Here is a 25,011-nt window from a genome sequence, read left to right as displayed (position 1 = left end):
GGGGGGAGGAGGAGGGGGGTGAGGGAACAGGTGTCCCGGGTCGGTAGGGTGTGAGGAGGGGGGTGGGGGAACAGGTGTCCCGGGTCGGTAGGGTTGGGAATGGGGGGAGGAACAGGTGACGAGAAGCTGACGGATCTCCCGGAGACGCAGCGACACGGGGAAATGGTTACAACTGAAGCGACACCAGACTCACTCACCTTGCTGTAAAGTTCCGAGACCGACATGTCGCCGGTCTCCGGGAGACGCCGCTCCGCTGGGGCCGCCTACACTTCGCGTCGGGAGGGCGGCAGCTTCCCGGTCGCCATGTTCAACACCGCTCTCCCTCTCTCCCTCCCTGCGTCCGCCTCCTCCCTGTCTCCGCCTCCCAGCGACCTCTCCCCAGGTGCCGGCTTCGCTTCGCACCGAGTTCGCGGGCGCCTCCCGCTGCCCGGCGGGACTGAGGGGAAACGGTGGCTGCGCTTTCGGCCGCACAAGTCCGGTGCGGGAGAAGAGAAAAGATGAAGGTGATGTGGGGACAGGCGGGCAACGGCGGTGAGACATCTACCGGCCACTTCCGCCTTCCCAGGCTGCCCGACCCGAGCGACTCCCCCTGCCGAGGGACCGGGACCGGGACGGCGACTGTTCGGGTTTCTCTCGGGACGAGAACTCAGAATCAGGTTTATTATCGCTATCTTAGATAACGTGAAATGTGTTCTCTTGCGGCAGCGGCACGGTGCAGAGATATAAAGTTATTACAATTTTTAAAATAAATAAAACTGGTGCAAAAACCAGATTTATTATCGTCATAGAACACTATATGACAGAAACAGGCCCTTCGGCCCATCTACTATGTGCCGGACCATTAATCTGCCTAGTCCCAATGACCTGCCTTCCATACCGCTCCCATCCAAACGCTGATATTAAACGCGCTGACAGTTTATTCGCCACCTTCTGAGTGAAGAAGTTTCCCACGTGTTCCCCTTAAACATTTCACCTATGACCTCTTGTTCTAGCCTCATTGGAAAAAGCCTGCTTGCAGATACCCTATCTATAATCATAATTTTATACACCTCTATCAAATTTCCGCAGCATAAAAAAGGATTGGGTACTCTCGTTCTAGTGAATGAAGCCCTGTATCTCTGTATCCAGCTACCCAAGTACAAACGCAGAATAGACCCTTGGAGCTGCGTTGTCATCCGACTTAACCATCGGAACAGGAGAAAATCTGCAAATCCAAGACAGACAGACAGAAACACACACACACACACCCCTCAGCAATCGCACGAACTCCTTACAGACAGCGGCAGGGATTGAACACGGTCTGTGCTAGAAACCGTTGTGATAATCACTATGCTACTGTGCCACTTAAGTTACCATGTATTTATGATGTGAAATGTGTGTTTTTCTGCAGAAGCTTAGTGCACAGATATAAACTTGGAACAAATTACAAAATAAATAATCAGTGCAAAACAGAAGTATAATCAGGTTTATTATCACGGACTTAAGATGTGAAATTTGTTGTTAAGTGGCAAGTGTACAGTGCAAAGAGAGAAAAAAATACTGTAATTTTTTCAAAAGAGGAATCAGATTTAGAATCAGCAACATCTTATTTTCCAGTACTCTACAGAGCAAAAACGTAAAGTTCTTACAAATTACAAAATATAGTGCAAAAAATCAGATCCATGTTTATTATCACTGTTTTAGTGGATGTGAAATTTGTATTGCCTCAATGGTAGACATAAAATTACTATAAATTACAAAACAAATAAATAACACCAAAAAGAAACAGAATCAGGTTTATTATCAGTCTGATAAGATGTTACATTTGTTGTTTTACAGCAGCATTATAGTGCACAGACATAAAATATATAAATCTCAAAAATTAATTATTTCAGACATACCAAGAATCCTTTAATTAGAGTGAGCAAATCCCAAACTGAGGCATGTGGTGAGGAAGTTTTCCTCAACTCTCAGCTCTTCCATGAGTTAACGAGACTTTTTGCCTGTCCCTCTGGAAGGTCTTTTTCACTTGCTCTCTCATAAAGACTGGTAACTTTACAAGTCTTGAATAAGAATCAGGTGTATGATCACTGTCCTATATGGATTTTTTTTTTCATCAGCAGCACAGTGCAAAGACTATAAATTACAGACCAAATGCACAGTTTTTAAAAAAGCAACAGTGTTCATGGGTTCTGATGGTGGAGGGGAGGAAGCTGCTCCTAAATCTTGAACCAGATGGGATAACCTCACTCAACCCAACACTGACCTGTTCCCTCAACCTACCTCGCTTTCAAAGACTTCATCTCATGTTCTCTATACTTATTGCTGATTGACTTATTCTTTCTTTCTTTTTGTAATTGCACATTGTTGTCCATCCTGTTGGGTGCAGTCTTTCATTGATTCTATTGTGTTTCTTCTACTTACTGTGAATGTATGCAGGAAGGGTAAGATGCAGGAACATATACCAGTCTTCATAGAGGGATCTGAAGTGGAGAGAGTGAGCAGCTTCAAGTTCCTGGGTGTCAAGATCCCTGAGGACCTAACCTGGTCCCAACATATCGATGTAGCAATACAGAAAGCAAGACAGTGGCTATACTTTATTAGGAGTTTGAAGAGGTTTGGTACATCAACAAAAACACCCAAAAACTTCTATAGATGTACTGTTCTATAGATGCATTCAGACAGGCTGCAACACTGTCTGGAATGGGGCAGGACAGGCCACTGGACAGGACCTAGAGAAGCTGCAGGGGGCTATAAATATAGTCGGCTCCATCTTGGGTACTAGCCTACAAAGTACCCAAAAGTACCCAAGACATCTTCAGGGAGCGGTGTCTCAGATGGGCAGCATCCATTATTAAGGACCCCCAACACCCAGGACATGCCCTTTTCTCACTGGTACCATCAGGTAGGAGGTACAGAAGCCTGAAGGCACACACTCAGCGATTCAGAAACAGCTTCTTCCCCTCTGCCATCCGATTCCTAAATGGACATCGATCCTGTGAACACTACCTCACTATTTTAATATACATTATTTCTGCTTTTGCATGATTTTTATCTCCAATATACATATACTGTAATTGACTTATTTATTTATTCTTTATTAGGTATTGCATTGAACTGCCTCTGCTAAGGTAACAAATTTCATGACACATGCCAGTGATAATTAACCTCATTCTGATTCAGAAAATGAATCTCAGGGTTGTATATGGTGACATATATGTACTTTGATAATAAATTTACTTTGAAGTTTTAAACTTTGAGTGTCTGTATTTAGGCTCTTGTACCTCCTCCCAGTGACAGTGATGAAAATAGGGCATGTTTCAGATGGGGAAGGTCTTGGGTTGCACTTTTTGAAGAGAGTCATGCCTGTGATGGAGCTAGTTGAGACCCTCTGCGGCCTCTTGCAATCCTCTGCATTGGTGTCTCCATACCCTCAGGTGATGCAACCAGTCAGAACACTCTCCACTGGATATCTATAGAATTTTGTGATATACCAAAACTCCTAAAGAAGTATCGCTTCTGGTTTGCCTTCTTCATAATTGCATCAATATGTTGGCTGCAGGAGAGGTCTTTCCAGATGTTGACATCCAGGAACTTAAAGCTGCTCACCCTTTCCACTACTGACTCTTGATGAGGACTTGCGTGTGTGTTCCACCGACTTCCCCTTCCTGAAGTCCACAATCAATCCCTACGTCTTCCTGACATTGAGTGCATGGTTGTTGTTGTGTCACCACTCAACTAGCTGATCTATCTCACCCCTGTAACCTCAACCCTCCCTCTAGCTCTCAAGACCACTTAGGTTCGTCAATGTCCAACCATTACAACCATGAGGATCCTATTTCTTAATTATCATAAGGCCAAAGACCATTATTGCTGAAAGTAACCGGTGAGAAAACTCAGGAGGAGTTTGGGACAACAAAATCACGTTCCTTTTTGTTACAGGGTGTGTGGGTAATGACTGCAGAGGAATGACAGAACTTGGAAATGTAGGACAGCGACAAGAATTTATTCAATATAATTCCAAAATTATTATTATGCATTGAAATGTACTGCTGCTACATAACAACAAATTTCATATCATTGTGAAATTATGATATTAAATCTGATTCTGATAACATTGGTGGCTCAGTCGAGCGACACAGCAAAAAGTATCATTCTTCTTGGACCCCGCGATTAGTACTAATCAAGCATCCACTTAAATAAACAAAGTAACACAGAATCCCCGAGCCTATCAAAATAAACTTAACAAACTGAAACAGAAGGCATCAGGAGATTCATTACAAAGAACAATGTACTCAAGAAAAACACAAGGAACTCTAAATGATTAAGGACTCTCGTTAAACAACGATAAACTAATTCAGGTGCTCTTCAGATGGTGGCGCCCAATGCTCTTGGGTGCCCCACACAGGCCCGAAGAGCTCATTACACCTTTCCATCCGAAAAATAAAACAAAAACTACTGACGCTGGAAAATCTGAAACAAAAGTAGAAAATGCTGGAGGAACTCAGCAGGTTAGGCAGCATGTGTGGAGTCTTTGTTTCAGGCTGAATCCCAATGAAGAAAGCGGAATAAGAAGGTGGAGAGGCAGGAAGGAGTACAAGCTACACACACAAAATGCTGGTGGAACATAGCAGGCCAGGCAGCATCTATGTGGAGAAACACTGTTGATGTTTCGGGCTGAGACCCTTCGTCAGGATGGTACAAGCTAGCAGGAGTACAAGATCAGGAGTACAAGCTAGCAGGTTATCGATGGATGACATAAGAATCTGGGAAGTGAAACGGTAAAGGCCTGGAGGAGAAAGAATCTGATAGAAGAGGAGAATGGACTATGGGAGAGAGAGAAGAAGGAAGGGCATCAGAGGGAGGTGATGGGAAAGTGAGGAAAGATAGATTGGGGAATGTAAAAAGAGAGAAGTGAGAAGGAGGTGAAATTACAGAAGTTAGAGAAATCAATGTTCATGTTGTCAGGTTGGAGGCTACTCAAACTTCTCATCCCTCCCTCCTTCTTATTCTGGCTTCTTTCCCCTTCCAGACCTGATGAAGGGTCTCAGCCTGAAACATGGACCGTTTATTCCTCTCCATAGATGCTACCTGACCTGCTGAGTTCCTCCAGCATTTTGTGTGTGTTGTTCTGAATTTGCAACTCTGCCATGGACGGTGCCGAACCCGGCTGCGAAAGGAAGAGGGTTGGGCATGGAACTAGCAGCCCCGTCCCCCTAAAAGCCCAGAGCTACAGAAATGCCAACAGAAGCTCAAAACTCATCCCTGGGAAAGGAAGGGTCTTCAAATGGCCAGGACAGATGACTCTGAGGAGCTGCACAGCAGCCTATGACCCGGTGGCTTAATTACTTAAGTAAGTACTCTTGATTTCCAACAGTTGTGAAATCTCTTGTGTTTATCTTGTGAATATTCTCTGCTCTCTTTCTAGTTTCATGACATCCTTCCCTTTGCTATGTGACCAGAACTACTCCCCAAGTGTAGTCTCACCAGTGAGATACGATGTCCAAACTCTTATACTCAGTGTCCTGACTGATGAAGACAAGAGTGCGAAACGCGTCCTTCACCACCCTGTCTACCCATGGTGACATTTTCATGTAACATTGTTCTTTTACCCTAACTCTCTGTCTACATCACTGTCCAGGTCCCTGCTATTCACTGTGCAAGCCTTGGTCTGGGGTGTCCAGAGGAGGTTCATGAGGAGCATTTCATGGTCTGTACTCAAAGTACAAAGTAAACTAGAGGTAAACCCATTTTTATTGATGCACCATGGGAAGCATCCAATCTGGATGCACCATGGCAACAACCCTGCACGTGACCACACCAAACTGCAGAGTTGTGAATACAGCTCATATATCATGGACATAAGCCTCTCCATGGACTTCTCACTGCCTCAGTAAAACAGCCAACATAATCAAAGAGCCCACCTTACCTCAGATATTCTTTCTTCTCTTCCCCCACCCCACCCATCATATAGAATTGGTTGTTGACTTCAGAAGGAGTAGTGGACCACACGACCCCATCTACATCGGTGGTGCGCAGGTGGAACAGGTCAAAAGCTTTAAGTTCCTCGGGGTGAATATCACAAATGACAAGCAGAGTCCACTGCCAAGAAGGCCCTTTACTTCCTGAGAAAGCTGAAGAAATTTGGCCTGTCCCCTAAAACCCTCACTAATTTTTATAGGTGCATCATAGAAAGCATTCTTCTAGGGTGCATCACAACCTGGTATGGAAGTTGTCCTGTCCAAGACCGGAAGGAGCTGCAGAAGATTGTGAACCTAGCCCAGCACATCACACAAACCAATCTTCCATCTTTGGACACACTTTACACCACACGCTGTCAGAGCAGTGCGGCCAGGATAATCAAGGACAAGACCCACCCAGCCAACACACTTTTTGTCCCACTTCCCTCCGGGAGAAGGATCAGGAGCATGAAGATTCGTACGGCCAGATTTGGGAACAGCTTTTTTCCAACTGTGATAAGACTGCTGAATGGATCCTTACCCGGATCTGGGCCGTACCTTCCAAATATCTGGACCTGACTTGCACTACCATACTTTACCTTTTCTATTTTCTAATTATGATTTATAATTACATTTTTTATTATATTTACTTCCATTTGTACATCAGGGAGCACAAAGCGCAGAAACAAATATCACTATGATGATTGTATGCTCTAGTATCAATGGTCTGGTGACAATAAAGTAAGTAAAGTAGAAGATACAAAAGCCTGAAAGCATGTACCGTCAGGCTCCAGGACAGCTTCTAACCCACTGTATTCAGACCATTAAACAGATCCCTAGTAAAATAAAATGGACCCTTGATTTCACAATCTACCATCCATCTTATGGCCTACCTGCAATGTGCTTTCTCCGTAGCTTGTTGAGCACCTTCTTGCTGCTACTTATAACAAACAACAATTAACTGTGAGTGGATTAATCATAAGCATGTTTATTTTACTTGCTGCAAGGAAAAACTAGCACCACACATGAGCTGGTGATGGCTTTGAAAAAACAGAGCATAGTCTCTCCATTATCGACGTCATCGTGGCGATCCCTCGAGGTCGAGGATGATGGTCTTCGTTCCGTCTCCACAGAGTGAAGATGGCTGTGCGTGTATTTGTTTAACGTGTACTTGATGTTGCACTCCAAGAGCATACGATACTTCACAAATCAACCAACTGATTCCAATGGCACGGAAACCACGATGATTGGAGCTGATGGATTTGTTGCGGCCTTCATCCGCCTTCACAGCCGTTGAGTTTGAAGTAACTTTGTCTGCCTGTTCCAACATTGAAGTCTTTGTTGGATTGTTCTTTGTCAGGGACCTCACCCCCGACCTTACCACCATGGGTAAGGCATCACTCTCGGCAACTCAGGACCACACAAGCTTTTCCACTACAGCAAGGTGACAATCTACAGAGAAGTCTCTCCATTATATCTAAATATTGGCTCAGTTCAAGGACAGGGTGCATTTTATTGGTCTGCTTCATCAGTGTGTTAGGCATTCTTCCAGTAAGGCATCTGCTTGTCTTTCTGCAGTTTGTCATGTAGTCAGGGTCCATCAGTATAATGTTGCATGGACACTCATAGCAAAGCACTCTGCTACAATACATGTTCCATTTGGTTACAGACAAAAATGCCATTTTGTTAACATTTCCGCAAGCTATTACATCTTATTTTGAACTTTTTTTTTTACCTTGTACTACCTCAGTAGGGTGTAAGGGGTGTTCAGGAGTAGTGAAGGGGTGTGTCATGTTCATTCTAGTCAGCTCACTCACCTTTGGTCCCCACCAGACACTAAGCTCTCACCTGTGGATCTAAGTAACTGTTTGCATGCAACAGCGGCCACACGCTGATACACAACTTCGACAGGCAGCCTCATACCCAGTGAGGTAGGGACATACCTGTCCTAGCATGTGAAATAAGCTCCAGCAGTCTCGGCAGTTGAGACCCAATGAGACCCAATGACCAGGAAGGCAGTTCCTGCAACACTCTGTGGAGAGCAAAGGGCATGACAAGGCACATTAGACATGAGGGTCATCCATCACAACCAAGGACGACCCCAGTTTGTGATGCTTGTTTGTACCACTGGACTTGGACTTCTGAGATTGAGAGAGTGGAAATGACCCAATTACACTAGCTTTACACTTTAAAAACTCTCCCGCACTGTTCTTGGATACGATGGACAACCACCACCAGCATCACTACCTCGATGTACTGTTGTAATTCTTTGATCTGCATGGACAGCATGCAAGACAAGATATTAACTGTACCTCGATACATGTGATAATAATAAACCAATTTAAAAACTTACCAAGTCTGGTCCACCTCCAAGTCCATCTTGAATGTTCTCAATTGGCATGGTAGTCACCAAAGCATGGGAAGGAGGTGATGTTAGGAGGGACAGGGTAAAAGGAGAGGAGACTCCAGTTGGGAATTCTATACATGCATAACATGGTTCCCCACAGACTGTGTGTAACTTATACAAACACATGCAGTGGTATTACTAACTGTGATGAGACAAGGACAGATATCTGGGATTATCTTTTCCTCATTTCCTTACAGTGACTTAGTTACCTTAGGACATGAGTTGCCCCAAGTTCAACCACTGACAAGTTAAACCTGAAGCCAGGGGTTTTCTCTTTGGAGCAAAGTATGTTGAGAGATGACTTAGTAAAGGTGTACAAGATGATGAGAGGCATAGATCGAGTGGACAACCAAAGCAGAAATAGTTAATATGAGGGAGCATAACCTTAAGGTGATTGGAGGAAAGTATAGGGTGGAGATCAGAGGTTTGGAGGAGTAGTGGATGGAGCTTCAGGTTGTCAAAGGTTACAAGAGAATATAGACAGGCTGCAGAGTTGGGCAGAAAAATGGCAGATGGAGTTCAATCCCGATAAATGTGAGGTGATGCATTTTGGAAGGACAAACCAGAAGACTGAGTACAGGATTAATGGTCAGTTACTTAAGAGTGTGGATGAATAAAGGGACCATACATCTCTCAAGGTCGCTGCACAGGTTGATAGGGTAGTTAAGAAGGCCTATGGGATGCTAGGCTTCATTAACAGGGGGATTGAGTTTAAGAGTAGAGAGGTCATGTTGCAACTCTACAAATTGCTGGTGAGACCGCACTTAAGAGTATTGTGTTCAATTCTGGTCACCTCATTATAGGAAGGATGTGGAAGCTATGGAGAGGGTGCAGAGGAGATTTACCAGGATGTTGCCTGGTTTGGAGAACAAGTCATATGAAGCAAGGTTAGCAGAGCTGGGACTTTTCTCTTTGGAGCGTAGAAGAATGAGAGGGGACTTGATAGAGGTCTACAAGACTATGAAAAGCATAGATAGGGTGGATACTCAGTACCTGTTTCCCAGGGCACCGATAGCAAACACCAGAGAGCATATGTACGAAATTAAGGGAGGGAAGTTTAGGGGAGACATCAGGGGTAAGTTTTTTTACACAGAGGGTTGTGAGTGCCTGGAATGACTTGCCAGGGATGGTGGTGGAGGCTTAAACATGAGGGGTATTTAAGAGCCTCTTGGACAGGCACATGGATGAAAGAAAAATAGAGGGTTATGGGATAGTATAGGTTTAGTACTTTTTTTTAAGGATTATATGGGTCAGCACAACATAGAGGGCTGAAGGGCCTGTACTGTAGTGTTCTATGGCAAGTTTCCTTTTACACAGAATGGTGCAATGCACTGCAGGGGTGTTGGTAAAGGCAGATACATAAGGGAGATTCAAAAGAGCCTTTGACAAGCATATGAATTATAGAAAAGTGGAAGGGTATGTAGGATGGAAGGATTAGGTTGATCTCAGAGTGAGTTAAAAGGTTGGCACAACATTGTGGGTCAAAGGGCCTGTACTATGCTATAATGTTTTATGTTCTGTGAAGGGACAAGTAGAAACCTTAATATTATAACCTTTATGGAATGGTTTTTAGAAAAGAATCCACTGTAGATGTAAAAAGAAAATGGAACAAATATTTTTAAAATAGAAAGGGTAAATGGCAGATTAATAGATCTAAGACAACTTACTTGAGAGTTAGCATGGGTAGAAAGTTGAATCTTCTGTTCTGGAAATTCTTTTATTTTGTACATAGGTTTGGATAATCCCTGTAATCCCTGTGGGGAGTCTAGGACCATAGTACACAACCTTAGAATATGGGGATGTCCATTTGGAACAGAGATGAGGAGTAATTTCTTTAGCCAGAGGGTGGTGAATCTGTGGAATTTGTTGCCACAGGCTGCTGTGAAGACAAGGTCTTTGGATTTATTCAAGGTGGAGGCTGATAGATTCTTGATAAATCAGGGTGTGAAGGGTAACGGTGGGAAGGCAAGAGAATGGGGTGGAGTGGCAAATGGCAGACAGACTCAATGGCTTAATTCTGCTCCAGTGTCTTATGATCTTATGTTCATGGCAAGCCAATGAACAATTGTTGCCTGAGAAGTAATGTTAGGTTTGAGGAACCCTTGCACCCCTATGAGTCAGTGACTTTATAGGAAATTTTAATTTATATGAAATTGCTACATTAACAATAGGTGAAGAATAAATTAGTTCATAAGCTTCTGGGAAAGTGAAAATTGACAGGTGCTTGATTAATCGGGGCATCAAAGGTTTTGGGGTGAAGGCAGGAGAATGGGTTGAGAGGAACAATAAATGGCAGACCAGACTGAATGGGCCAAATGGCCTAATGCTGCTCCTACATACTCTTATGGTACATCAGTGAATTTCAATTTCTAATGATGCTGTCTTGTTATATTTACCAAAATGTAACAGAATGGTTAGGATATACTTAACAATGAGGTGCAAAATGAGCATCCAGGGTAGTTCACAGGATTGTTATTACCTACATTAATCAGTGTATCATTCGTGTAGTTAATTAGCAGCCCGATGAATCATAGGAAATTGAAATTCATTGATGTACCAGGAGTTCTATGAACTAATTTATATGCCAACCCATTAAATTATTAATACTGCAGTTTAATATTCACTCAGTGTTCACCTGCTCATTAATGCAAATATATGGTCAGCCAATCATGTGGCAGCAATTCAAAACATAAAATTATGCAGGGGATCATTTGTTGTTTGGAACAAACATCAAAATGACTTTGACAGTGGAATGATTGATGGGGTGGTTTGAGCATCTCAGAAACTGCTGATCTCCTAGGATTTTCGTGCACAACAGTCTCTAGAGTTTACAGAGAACAGTGCAAGAAACCAAAACAAAACATCCAGTGAGTGGCAGTTCTGTTAATGAGAGGGGTCAGAGGAGAATGGCCAGACTGGATCAAGCTGACAGGAAGGCAAGAGTAACTCAAATAACCACACATTACAACAGTGGTGTGCAGAAAAGCATCTGTGAACATGAAGCGGATGGCTACAGCAGCAGAAGATCATAGACGGACACTCAGTGATCACTTTATTAGGTACAAAGGGTACTTAAAGTGGCCACCAAATGTAAAGTAAAACAATTCACCACATAAAATACATAAACATATTTTTGCAAGGGGGTATTTTTAATCAAAGTAAAGCATTACAAGACTGGTCAGTAACTTAGTCTTCGGACAGGAAATGCTATCCAATCAAAAAGATCTCATTGGAGAGTACACTAGCAAAATGCTGCAGGTGATGGAAACCTGAAACAAATTGCTGGAAATACTAAGCATATCCTGCAACATTTGTAGAGAGAGGAACAGAAATGGCATTTTAAAATGTTACACACACTAAACGCTGGAGAAACTCAGCAGGTCAGGCAGCATCTATGGAAAGGAAAAAAGAAATGACTTTTCAGACCGAGGCCCCTCATCACAAATACAAACGCACAGAAACACTCTCGGTGGCCACTTTATTAAGTATCTCCTTGATGTCAAGATTTCACATTGGTTTCCTTCCAAAAGAACTAGAAAAAGTTAAAATCAAATTTGTTTTCAGATGCAGAGAAGGGAAAAGGATATCAAAAAAAAAACAAAGGGAGCATTTGTAGTTATGAAAAGTGATTGAATAATGCTAATTATGAATACAGGAGATTCTACTCACATCATTCTACAAATGCACAGTAACAAGCATCCTAACGCAGTACAGAAACTGCATGACAGCAGACAGAAAGGTTCTACAATAGCTAGGCAAACCTGCCCAATGTATCACTGGCACCAGCCTACCCACCATTAAGGACATATATACAGAAAGGTGCTAGAAAAGGACCAGTGACATCATGAAGGATCCTACCCATCCTGCTCATGGACTGTTTGTCCTACTCCATCAGAGAGAAGGCTATGTACAGTAGCATCCACACCAGGACCACCAGACTCAAAAACAGTTAACTTTCCCAAAGCAGTAAGGTGATCAGCATCTCCACTCACTAACCAACTCCTCCACACCCCCAACCACCATTACTCTATCATTTCCTGTCAGTCACCTTATGTAGAGCCACTCCTGCGCCTAGCATCACTTGGACCATCAATATCTATATATATAATACATATATATAGATACAGCAGCATATATATATGTATATATATATATATATATACACATGCACACACACAAATTATACTATGTATTTATATTTATTATGATTTTTTTATTGAGTTCTTTCTCTTGTTGTATTTTTTATGTTGAATCAGATTCAGAGTAACAAATATTTCATTCTCTTTTATATCTGTGCACTGGGAAATGACATGGAACTATCTTGAATCTTGAGCAAAACACACAAAATACTGGAGGAACTCAGAGGGTCAGGCAGCACCTATGGAAATGAATAAACAGTTGAAGTTTTGGGTCTTAGTCTGTTTATTCCTTTCCATCGACACTGCCTGACCTGCTAAGTTTCTCCAGTATTTTGTGTCTGTTGCTCTGGATTTCCAGCTTTTGCAGAATCTCCTGTGTTTATGGTCTTATCCGTAGCATGGAATTAACATCTTCCTTCTCACTGAACTGTTTCCACAACCTATGGAGTCACTTTCAAGGACTCTTGAAAAGTTCAAAGTAAATTTATTATCAAAGAACATATATGTCACCATAATCAATCCTGAGATTCATTTTCTCAATAAATACAATAACCATAATGGAATCAATCAAAGACCACACCAACAGGGAAGACTAGTGTGCAAAATACATCAAACTACGCAAATACAAAAAGAAATAAACAATAATAAATAAATAAATAAGCAATATATATTTGGAACATCAGCTGAAGAGTGTTTGAAAGTGAGTCCATAGATTGTGGGAACACTTCAGAGATGGGGCGAGTGAAGTTCTCCCCATTGGTTCAGAAGCCTGATGGTTGAGGGGTAATAACTGTTCCTAACCTGGTGGTGTGAGTCCTGAGGCCCCTGTATCTTCTTCCCAGAGGCAGCAGCAAGAAGAAAGCATGTCCTAGGTGGTGGTGGGAGCCCTGATGATGGACCCAAACACCCAGGTCATCTCTTGTTCTTGATATTTATTATTATTATTTTGCTCTTTGTTGTTGTTTCTTTGAATTTACTATGAATACCTGCAAGAAGATGAATCTCAGGGTTGTATATGGTGATGTGTATGTGCTTTGATAATAAATTTTCTTTGAATTTGAGGAGGAGTGCTGTCAAGAGGCACTTACTTATCAATAGCAAACCAACAGATACACTGTTTTGATTTGGCATGGATTACTCAGTTCCAAATCTTGGTTAAAATATGGACAAAAGATTTAAATTTCAGAGATGTGGTGTAAATGCTTGTCAATGACACTGAGGTAGTATCTGACAAAGGGAGGCACCTATGAATCCTATAGAACTGCACTCAATGGGCATCAATGATATTCACTCCAAAGGCTGGCATCAAGCCTTGCAAAAGAAGACAATGGTTGTTATACTAACTTCTTGTTTAGTAATGGTGCCATAGGTAGTGGGGAGAAGATAGGAGAATGGGGTTGAGAAGGATAACAAATCAGCCATGATGGAATGGCGAAGCGGACTCAATGGCCTGGATTTGTTCCTATGCCTTATGGTCATATAGTCTAATCCCTGCCCAATTTTGGAAATTAGTAGATCAGGCTGAAACTCCTAGGGGTGTCTTGAAGCAGATTCTGGTGATCTGCTTTCTTTGGGGCATCAATAAAAATTGGCAAGGGTCGAAGTGAACATGTCAAATTTCTTTAGGCTCCTGTGGAAGTAGAAGCAATTCTATTGATGTTGTGGAATATATCACCTGGTACAAAAGGGGAAGAGGCAAGTAAGGAATGTTGGGACTCTTTAAGGTGACGATGCAGGTCAGGTAGAAGGAACTTTACTGACTGTGTCTGAATAGGTAGGAGGTTACACAAGTGAGATCAAGGATGGGTTAGGAATTCGCTGTGATGTGTTGACACTGATGGTTGCTCATCATGTCCAATGATGACAGGAAACCTGTGTGGGAGAGTTTTTAAAGTGGAGGTCATTGCACTGGGGCAGTTCCACTCTCTCAGAAGTCCGGGTCCAGTGGTACGATAAGCATTACAACTGTAATCTTCCTTGGTTGTACTGGATAACCATGACTTCTGTGCCATATCATGCCCTTTGCCCTCCATGGAGCACTGCAGAACTGCCTCCCTGGAAACTGGATCTCACTGTAGATCTAATCTGTCTAGTCCACCAGAGCTGACTTTGCATAATAGGACTGGCATGTCCTTATCACACTGGGGCATAAGGCTCGTGAGCTACCCTCACCTGGTTTAGCTGTCTGTTGAAGCAATGTACCAGGATGTGGCCACTGTCACATGCAAACAGTTACTTGGAGCCACAGCCAAGAGCTGAGTGTGTGGTGAGGACCGCAAGCTGAGTAAGTTGCCCCAGATGGACAGAAGAAGCCCCTCCGCCAGATGTGCTAAACTCTCTGGATTCCCCATACACCCCACTACATGGCACTACATGCAACAAAAATCAACAACATTCAACAACTTTTTTTATATTTTAAAAAGATTAGGAGGATGGAAGACAATGATGTAATGTGATTGCTAATGTTGAATGAAATTGAGAACTCTGAGGACAAAATGTGTGTCGTTATACTGTAGGTGGTAATCTAAAAATACTTATCCAGTGTGAAAGGAAACATAAACTAAAGAAAGCACAACTTTCTGGCTCAATATTTTAATTAGTAAAGTTATAATTAAACTAGTGAAGTTACACAGGAACATGTAACAAATTCTAGGCAACATCATTAACTACTTTACACAATTTTTTGAAATAAATGTTCTTCTAAGAATTAAATACCACTCAAATACCCTTATAAATCAAATGAAACCATGACATCCATCCATGAATCTAACACACTTCACTACAATGTTTTCTCCTCCATGGGTGAATTTTCTCAGAGTCAGTAAGAGGTTTGGAAAGAGCTTCCTGAAGTTTCCTCTGGTAGGTTACCTCTTTCAGTTTTGCTGCCTCAGTTTCCCGCTGTCTCTCTGCTTTCTCCCTCTCACGCTGTTCCTTTTGGTAGTTGATCTGAGCCAAGAGGTCCTGCTGATTCGCTTTCCGTTCTTGTTTCGCCCTGTAGTCAAACAATGATATTCATTCAGATTCAGATTTATCACATGTACATCGATTGCATGTCTTATGAGGAGATATTGAGTCATAGAGTACTACAGCACAGAAACAGGCCCTTTGGTCCATCTGCTCCATGCTGAGCTATTAATCTACCATCGAGCTGCACTTGGACCATAGCGCTCCATACACCTTCCATCTAGGTATGTATCCAAATTTCTCTTAAACGTTGAAATCGACCCCACATCTACCAGTTCTGCTGGCAGCTCATCACACACTCTTACCATATTCTGAGTGAAAAATTTCCCCCTCATGTTCCCCTTAAATATTTCATCTTTCACCCTTAACCTATGACCTGTACTTCTAGTCTCACCCAACCTCAGTGGAAAAAGCCTGCTTGTATTTACCCTATCTAAATCCCTCATAACTTTATCTCTTTCGAATCTCTCCTCATTCTCCTAGGCTCAAGGGAATAAAGGCCTAACCTATTTAACTTTTCCCTATAACTCAGATCTTCAAGACCTAACAACATCTTGTAAATTTTCTCTGCACTCTTTCAAACTCATTTATATCTTTCCCATGAGTAGGTGACCAGAACTGCACAGAACACTCTAAATTAAGCCCCAGCAATGTCTTATACAACTTCAACATAACATCACTGGGTTTCTCCATCCTGGGAGGACCTAGCAGGAAGGGGCACTGAATACATCTAAGGACAAAGTGGAGAGGGTTCGGAGATGGGGCCCGACAAACACCAACATCATGTTGTTAAATGTGATGGGATGGCCCCCTATGACAACCGGCTACACTATCCACACCACCAACCACCTTTGTGTCATCTGATAATGAACAATTACAATCATTAACTACAAGAGTTCCAGGAATGTTTATTATACCAGTATGAAGGCTAAAGCACAGAGCTCAGAAATTAGAATTTGTGTACAGAATACAGAAATTCCCATTCCTTTCAGGTGTCTAAGACCGGAGGACCCTCTTCTTTCCTACCAAAATAAATTAGAGTAATCCAAATTTTAGGGACCTGATGCAATCTGGTGCATTATTTCAGTAGAACCTTTCTACCAATTTCAGAAAAAGTTTGTAAATTTTAAATAATTACTGCATTAAAAGTTGCTGTGGATCATACAATGAAATTTCACCCTTCTAATAATCATTTGGCACCATCTGTTGGTCATTCCAATGCACTGCACCCACTTCTCTTTCACTACAGAGGCAGCTCCTCAGAAAGTACTGCACCTTCTGTCAAGTATCAATTTTATTCACCATATACATTAATCTGTATTAGGAATTTGATGTGGTGTGTTGGTCAGGGTGTGGCATGCAACAAAACACAACACAATTCAATAATTATTCTGGATTCAACAACTGTTGAATAATTGTCCAGAGGGCACAGACTCAGAATACAAAAGTATCCATCTAGAAGAGAGTTGAAGAGAAACTTCTATAGCCAGAGGGTGAATATGTGGAATTTATTGCCACAGATGACTGTGGAGGGAAAGTCATTTAGTATATTTAAAGCAGCTGTTGATAGGTTCCTGATTAGTAAGGGTGTCAAAGGTGAAAGGGAGAAGGCAAGAGAATGGAGTTAAGAGGGATAATAAATCAGCTATAATGGAATGGTGGAGCAGACTTAATGGGCTAAATGGCCTAATTCTGCTTCTATGTCTTATAGTTTTATATAAAGAACAAATTATGTAAAAATAAATTATGGATATGGAATAAAATGTGCATAGATACATAAATACCAGTATGTATTTACAATGTAGACAGTATTATAACAGTAATTTAAAGTGTTTACAGTACAGTGACAGGGGTAATTGATAGGTAGAGGGTGGTAGGTAGGGTGACTAATTAGAATGGTTGGTCAGAGTGAGAGAAGATTAAACTTTTTAGAAGGTGTGAAGTTTGTATTTTAATAGTCCTATTGCACTTTCTAGAAGGCTGGGTGACTGACTGCCTCCTTAACGTGCTTTATCTATAGATCATGTATCATAACTGTGTACTTTCTCTTCCACCTTCACCTGTAAGTATTTTCACTGCAGCACAAAATCTGCTATCAGTGCGGTAACCAGAATGCCCATGGTCCTCGAGCTGGAGTCTAACAAACAGTTTATAAAGTTGTAGCAGAACATCACTGCTCTGATGTCCTGACTGATGAAGGTCTGAATCACATACATCTTCCTGATCTCGCTATCTACCCACGTTGTCCCATTCAGGGATCTTTTGGACTTGCACACCCATTACTCAATATGTGAACACATCAGATTCTGCAGAGTAACACACATGTTGGAGGAACTCAGCAGGTCAGGCAGCATCCTTGGAAATGAGCAACAAACAGTCCATATTTCAGGACAAGAGCCTTCGTCAGGACTGGAAATGATGGGGGAAGATGCCAGAATTCAAAGATGGGGGGGGGGGGGGGGGGGCGGGAAGGAGGAAAGCTGGAGAGTGATGGGTGAAGCCAGCTGGGTGGAAAAGGAAAAGGGCTGGAGAGAAGAGAAGTAGAGTAGACCATAGGAAAAAGGAAATGTGGAGGTGCATTAGGGGGAGCTAATAGGCAGTTGAGAAGAGGTAAGAGCCTAGAGTGTGGAATAAAAGAAGAGGGAACTTTTTTTTTACCAGAAGCAGAAATTGATATTCATGCCATCAGGTTGGGGACTACCCAGATAGAATATGAGGGGTTGCTCCTCTATCATGAGGATGGCCTCAGCATAGCACAAGAGGACCGACACTTTGCAGTGGGAATGAGAAGTGAATTAAAATGTTTTGGGCCTGAGTAACACCCACAAAATGCTGGAGGAACTCAGAAAGTCATGCAGCATCTATGGAGAGGAATAAACAGTCGACACTTTGGGCCGACACCCTTCATAAGGGCTGGAAAGGAATGGGGGCAGAACCCGGAATAAGAAGGTGGGAAAGGGGAAGGAATACAAGCTAGCAGGAGATAGATAAGACCAGATGAGGGAAAAGAGGGTGGGTGAGGGGATTGAAGTATAAAGCTGGAAGGGGATAGGTCAAAAAGGTAAAGTGCTGAGGAAAGAGGAATCTGATAGGATTAGAGTGGTTGAATAGCATGTTTACATGTGACAGGGTGGGTAGTGGTATAGTTAAGAGTCAGTAGGTCTGCAAAACATATCAGTGGATAGTCTGTCTCCATTGTCCTCTCCTATTAGACTTCTTCTTCTTTAGCCCTTTATCTTTTCCCCTCACAGCTTCATCTCCTCTCCCTCACCGGTGTTCCCCCTCACCTGGTATTTCTGCCTCTCCCACCACCTTCTTATTCTGACTTCTACCCCATGCTACCTATTCCTCAGGAAGGGTCTCAGCATTCCCCTCCATAGATGTTGCCCTATCTTCTGAGTGTAAATGAGGAATGAGTGCAAATTTTACAAGTTCAATTAATCAGTGACGACACAATGAGAAAACTTAAGGAACATAGAACAGTACAGCACAGGAACAGGCCCATCAGCCCACAGTTTTGTGCTGAACTAATTAAATTAGTAATTATGTGGCCAGATAAACTAATGTCTTCTGCCTACCCAATGTTTATGTCCTTCCATTTCCCTCACGTTCATGTACCTATCGAAATGGCTCTTTAAAGTCCCCAATGTATCTGCCTCTACTACCACCCCAGGCAGTGCATTCCAGGCACCGACCACACTCTGTGTAAAAAACTCGACCCTCACATCTCCTCTGAAATGCATGCCCTCTGATATTAGAAATTTTGACCCTCAGAAAAAGATACTGTCTGTCTACTCTACCTATGCCTCTCAATCTTATAAATCCCTCTCGGATCTCCCCTCAGCCTGTGCCACTAAGGCAAATCTGTCCACTCTTTTGTTATAGCACATGCCCTCTTTCCAGGCAGCATCCTGGTAAACCTCTTCTACACCCTTTCCAAAGCAAGTTTATAGTTTTGAACAAAACATAAAACATGTTCTCACATGTACATCAAACATTGAAATATATCATGAAATGTATCAAATCAAATCAATGAGAATGTGCTGGGGGCAGCCCACAAGATTTGCCATGCTTCTGGCAATGTAGCATATCCATAACTCGCCAACCCCAACCATAGGTTTTTGGAATGTGGAAGGAAAACAGTGCATCCCTGAGGAGACCCATGTGGTCGCAGGGAGAAAATACAAACTCCTTAAAGAAAGCGGCAGGAATCAAACCCTGATTGGCACATTGCTAGCACCGTAAAGAGTTACGCTAACTGCTGCACTACCAGTTAATTGGAATTAAGGTAAAGGCAAAGATGACCACAAGACCGTAAGACATTGGAGCTGATTTAGGCTGTTCTGCCCAACAAGTCTGCTCTTACTAATGCTACAGAAATGGATTAGTAGTTTTGTGGTGAAGCAGATTCAAAGTCAACCCAGAATCAAAAGGGTGACAGGTGTTGGGTTGATTGAGAGGAACGTTCCCCACCATCCAGGCCACACTCATTTCTTTCTGTTGCCATCCAGGAGCTGCAGGAGCCTTAGAACCCACACCACCAGCTTCAGGAACAGTTACAGGATTACCCTACAACAATTAGGCTCCTGAACCAGATTCACTCACCTCAACTCTGAACTGCTGCCACAACCCACAGACTAACTTTCAAGGTCTTTACAACTCATGTTCTAAATATTACTTATTACTTTATTATTATTATGACTTTTTTGTAATTGCAGAGTTTACCTTCTTATGCACATTGGTTTGTCAATCTTTGTGTATACTTTTTTCACTGACTCTATAGTGTTTCCTCTTATCTACTGCAAATGCCCGCAATTAAAAAATCTTAGAGTGGTACATGGTGATATATTTCTACATAGATAATAAATTTACTTTGAATGTTCAACCCATTAAATGCAATGTAGTTGATCCATCATGGAGATGGTAGTCACTGGAGAAAAGTGGGCATCATGGTAGCGTAGTGGTGAGCTATTACAGCTCGGGGGTGTCAGAGTACAGAGTTCAACTCTGGCACCCTCTGTAAGCAAGCTTGTATGTTCCTTCCCATATACATGTGGGTTTCCTCCCACGGTTGAAAAACATACCAGTTAGGAGATTTATTGGTGATTATGTTATCCTATGATTAGGCTAGGGTTAAACTGGTGGGCTGAAGGGTGGTGTGGCTCAAAGGACCAAAAGGGGATGTATCTCTAAATAAAACAAAAACAAATAAATAAATAGAATTAAAGCAAATCACAAATTTACCTGGCTAGTTTTTCCTCCTCCACTTGATTCTGCTCTTCCACAGACTTGTCCAGTTTTGCTCGCACAGCTGCCAGTTGTTGTGGGGACTTCACATTTCTCTCCACTGAAAACAGACATCCAACATTTATTGAGAACCTCTTTCCCAGATTGAAACACTGGACATTCAAAAAGGGGCAGAGAGAAGGCTGGGAGCATGAGCACCAGGTCTGGGAAGATCTGTAAGGTAGATTGCTCATAAACACAATAGATTGGGCTGATGCTGGAAATTCAGAGCAACACACACAAAATGCCCTATCATATTCCTCTCCATAGATTCGGCCTGACAAGCTGAGTTCCTCCAATATTTTATGTGTGTGGATTGCTCATAACTCCGTCAAATCACATTTAAGTTTATTGTCATCTGACGGTACATATATATTACCAAATGAAACAATGTTCCACCTGACCACGGTGCATCCACAAAACATATAGCAAACACAGCACTTAAGACAAAATATTAGCATAAATAAGTTAATAAAATATAATTCAAAATGGATGCAGTGCACAGCACAGGTTAGCAGTAAAGAGTACAGTAAACATTCGCTGTTCTTATGACAAAAGCTCAGTGGTGGCAGGGTGTTCTTTAGTCTCAGAGCCTGAGAGGAAGCTGTTACCCAGTCTGGCAGTCCTAGTCCTGGTGCTCCTCTACCTCCTTCCTGATGGTAGTGGGTCAGACAGATTGTGGGATGGGTGGTAGGGCTCCTCAACAAAACTTTGTCTACAAATGGAGTGGGGGGAGACCCCGATGGTCCTCTCAGCAGTTTTTACTATCCTGTGTAGGTTCTTGTGCTCTGATGTCTTGCAGACTCCATACCACACAATGTTTCAGCCAGACAGGACACTCCTGATGTCCAATTGTGAAAAGGAAAGCAAAGAGGAATCTGTCAGCTTATACCAAAGTGATCAGGGCTGGAATAATGCAATAAGGAATAAGGACTAGAGTAACGGAATAAGGCCATGCTCTCTTCTTGCTGCTACCATCAGGAAGGAGATACAGGAGCCTCAGGACCCATACCACCAGGTTCAGGAACAGTTATCACCCCTCAACCATCAGGCTCTTGAACCAAGGGTCATCATCTTCTTCTTCTCCCTATCACCCCTACTGGGGCAAAGGTTGCTGACAGCAGGTTTCTAGAGTCCCCTATCCTTCTTGCAAGAAGGATAGTGTGTGACTTCAGAGTTTCTGGCAAACTCTAGCCGAGATTTCATGTGAGTTTTTTTCAACAGTATAAAGCTGTGACTGGTGAAGCACCTGGGCAACATTTGTATACACAGTCTCTCTCATCTCAGCCACGGAAACTTGGAACTCCTCCAGAGTTGTCGTAGGTCTCTTGGTGGCCTCCCTCACTAGTCTTCTTGCATGATCATTCAGTTTTTGAGGATGGCCCATTCTAGGCAGATTTACAGCTGTGCCATGTTCTTTCCATTTCTCGATGTTTGACTTAACTGTACTCCAAGGGATACTCAGTGACTTGGAGATTTTCTTGTGTCCATCTCCTGACTTGTGCTATTCAATAAACTTCTGGTGAAGTTGCTTGGAGTGTTCTTTTGTCTTCATTGTGTAGTTTTTGCCAGGATACTGACTCACTAGCAGTTGGACCTTCCAGATACAGATGTAGTTTTACTACAATCAATTGAAACACCTTGACTACACATGATGATCTCTATTTAACTAATTATGTGACTTCAAAAACCAATTGGCTGCACCAGTGATGATTTGGTGCGTCATATTAAAGCAGATGAATACTTATGCAATCAATTTTTGTTTTGTATTTGTAATGAATTTAGATCACTTTATAAAGATCTGTTTTCACTTCGGCACGAAGGAATCTTTTTATGTTGACCAGTGTCAAAATAGCCAAATTAAATCCACTGTAATTCAGTGTTGTAAAAAAATAAACATGAAGACTTCCAAAGGGGATGAATACTTTTTATAGGCACTGTATGTACTTTGACGATATCTTCACTTTGAACTTTGAATAAACAGGTAGAGCACATGAGAAAAGCGATTAGTGGAGGCACAACATTTAAGAGACTCTAAATTAAAACTGCCACAACTGGAATACAAGAAAGAAACTCATAACACAAGAACAAATGAAAATTGGAGCAGGAGTCGGTCTCCTGGCCCCTCCAGCCAGCCCTACCATTCAATCAGAGTCAGAATCAGGTTTAATATCATTGGCTTTATGTCATGAAATCTGTTGTTTTGCAGCAGCAGTACATTTCAATACAAAATAAAAAGAACTATAAATTACATTAAGAAATATTTTAATTTAATAAATAAGTTGTGCAAAGAGAGGGCAAAAAGTAGTGAGGCTGTGTACATTGTCCGTTCAGCAATCTGATGGCAAAGGAAAAGCTGTTGCTGAGTCACTGAGTGCGTGTATTCAGGCTCCTGTACCTCCTCCTTGATGGTAGGCATGAGAAGAGGGCATGTCCCAGGTGAGGAGGGTCCTTAATGATGCATGCCACCTTTTTGTGGCATTACCTTTTGAAGGTGTCCTTCAGCTTAGGGAGGCTCTTGCCCATGATGGGACTATCTGAGTATGCAACTTTCTGCAGCATCTTCTGATCCTGTGCAGTGGCCTCTCCAGACCAGATGGTGAGGCAGACAGAATGCTCCCTACATCTATAGTAATTTGAGAGAGTCTTTGGTGTCTTACTAATATGTAACACACACATAACCCTGGAGGGACACAGCAGGTCAGGCAGTATCTCTGGAGGAAATTGGATGATAGACATTTTGGGCTGAAACTGTTCATCAAAATGGAGTGCAGATGAGCGAATTACAGAGGTATCTAGGTGTCCTTGTGCATGAATCACAAAACAATTAACAAACAGATCCAACAAATAGTTAAGAACTCAAATGGGACCTTGGCCTTAATAGCAAAGATTTGGTGTGGACTATTATCTAAACAGGGAGAAAATTCAGAAATCAAAGGTGCAAAGGGACTTGGGAGTCCTCGTCCAGGATTCCCTAAAGGTTAACATGCAGGTTGAGTCAGTGGTAAGGAAGGCAAATGCAATATTAGCATTCATCTCAAGGAGAGTAGAATATAAAAGCAAGGATGTAATGCTCAGGCTTTATAAAGCATTGGTCGGACTGTACATGGAGTATCATGAGCAGCTTTGGGCCCCTTATCTGAAGTTTTGGACCCCTTATGACAACAAGGTTTCACTCCCAGATGAGTTCAATGACTTTTATGCTCACTTTGACCGACAGAACATGGAGACACCTTCATGAATTCCCTCAGCCTCTGATGATCCCGTGATTTCAGTCACTGAGGCCATCATAAGAACATCCTTCAAGATGGCAAACGCACAGACAACATCTGGCTCAGACGATGAGTTGGCTGAGTACTGAGACCTGTGCTGATCAACTGGCTGGAGTTGTTTACAGACATCTTCACCTCTCATTTCAGAAGACTGAGATACACACCTGCTTCAAGCAGGCTTCAGTCATTCCAGTGCCCAAGATGAACATGGTAAACTGCCTCAATGACTATCATCCAGTAGAACTTGTATCTACTGTGATGAAGTGCTTTGAGAGGTTGGTCATGAAGCAAATCAACTCCTGCCTGAGGAGCGACCTGGATCCACTCCAATTTGCCTACCATCGCAACAAGTCAACAGCAGATGCCATTTCATTGGCTATTCACTTAATCCTGGAACATCTGAATACTAAAGGTGCAGAGATCAGGATGTTCTTCATTGACTCCAGCTCAGCACTCAATACTATCATTCCCTCAAAACCAATCAATAAGCCTCAAAACCTTGGCCTCAATATCTCCCTGTGCAACTAGATACTCGATTTCCTCTCTTGCAGATCCTAGTCTGTACTCCCCCTGATACCTCCCCTATACCTTCCTCCAATCACCTCAAAATTATGCCCCCTCATACTAGCCCTGGGAAAAAAATTCTCTGGCTATCCACTTGATCTTGTACACCTCTGTCAGGTCACCTCTTATCCTCCTTCACTCCAAAGAGAAAATCCCTAGCTTGCTCAACCTAAGACATGTTCTCCAATTTAGGCAGCATCCTGGTAAATTTCCTCTGTACCATCTCTAAATCTTCTACTGTCATCGCCGATAATAAAATAACTACAATAACTGAGCCCAGAACACATGCACTCTTACAACTCACACACTGTTTATGTTACTTGTGCATAAGGAGAACTGTGGGGCCCCTATTACAACACTGCTCTGTAGCCAGGACAGAAAACTACCATTTCTATACAGAACTTGTGTATCAGTTACAGATATTGACCATTTGGTAAACT

The 25,011-nt window shown here is 42.4% G+C and overlaps 3 protein-coding genes across 5 annotated transcripts in view; 1 reads left to right on the top strand and 2 right to left on the bottom strand.

Annotated features, from left to right (window-relative positions):
• Positions 1-335, bottom strand: part of myo5b (myosin VB) — a 299,416-nt gene extending 299,081 nt beyond the window's left edge. For all 3 annotated transcript variants that reach the window (XM_059989735.1, XM_059989733.1, XM_059989734.1), the window contains exon 1: positions 198-335. In XM_059989735.1, coding sequence (XP_059845718.1) covers positions 198-224 — 27 coding nt within the window. In that variant the 5' untranslated portion in view covers positions 225-335. The remainder of the gene's footprint in view (positions 1-197) is intronic.
• A 185-nt stretch (positions 336-520) lies between these two features.
• Positions 521-25,011, top strand: part of ska1 (spindle and kinetochore associated complex subunit 1) — a 79,226-nt gene continuing 54,735 nt past the window's right edge. Inside the window, exon 1 of the mRNA XM_059989739.1 lies at positions 521-656. The gene's annotated coding sequence lies outside the window, so the exon portion shown is untranslated. The remainder of the gene's footprint in view (positions 657-25,011) is intronic.
• cfap53 (cilia and flagella associated protein 53) overlaps positions 15,100-25,011 on the bottom strand; it is a 44,032-nt gene continuing 34,120 nt past the window's right edge. The window contains exons 7-8 of the mRNA XM_059989736.1: positions 20,694-20,796; positions 15,100-15,477 (exon numbers count right to left, since the gene is read on the bottom strand). Coding sequence (XP_059845719.1) covers positions 15,252-15,477; positions 20,694-20,796 — 329 coding nt within the window. The 3' untranslated portion in view covers positions 15,100-15,251. The remainder of the gene's footprint in view (positions 15,478-20,693; positions 20,797-25,011) is intronic.

The sequence above is a fragment of the Hypanus sabinus genome, chromosome 14 (assembly GCF_030144855.1).
Source record: "Hypanus sabinus isolate sHypSab1 chromosome 14, sHypSab1.hap1, whole genome shotgun sequence".
Taxonomy (NCBI): Eukaryota; Metazoa; Chordata; class Chondrichthyes; order Myliobatiformes; family Dasyatidae; genus Hypanus; species Hypanus sabinus.
Note: the sequence above shows the minus strand (reverse complement) of the source record. Positions and strands in the feature narration are given on the sequence as shown.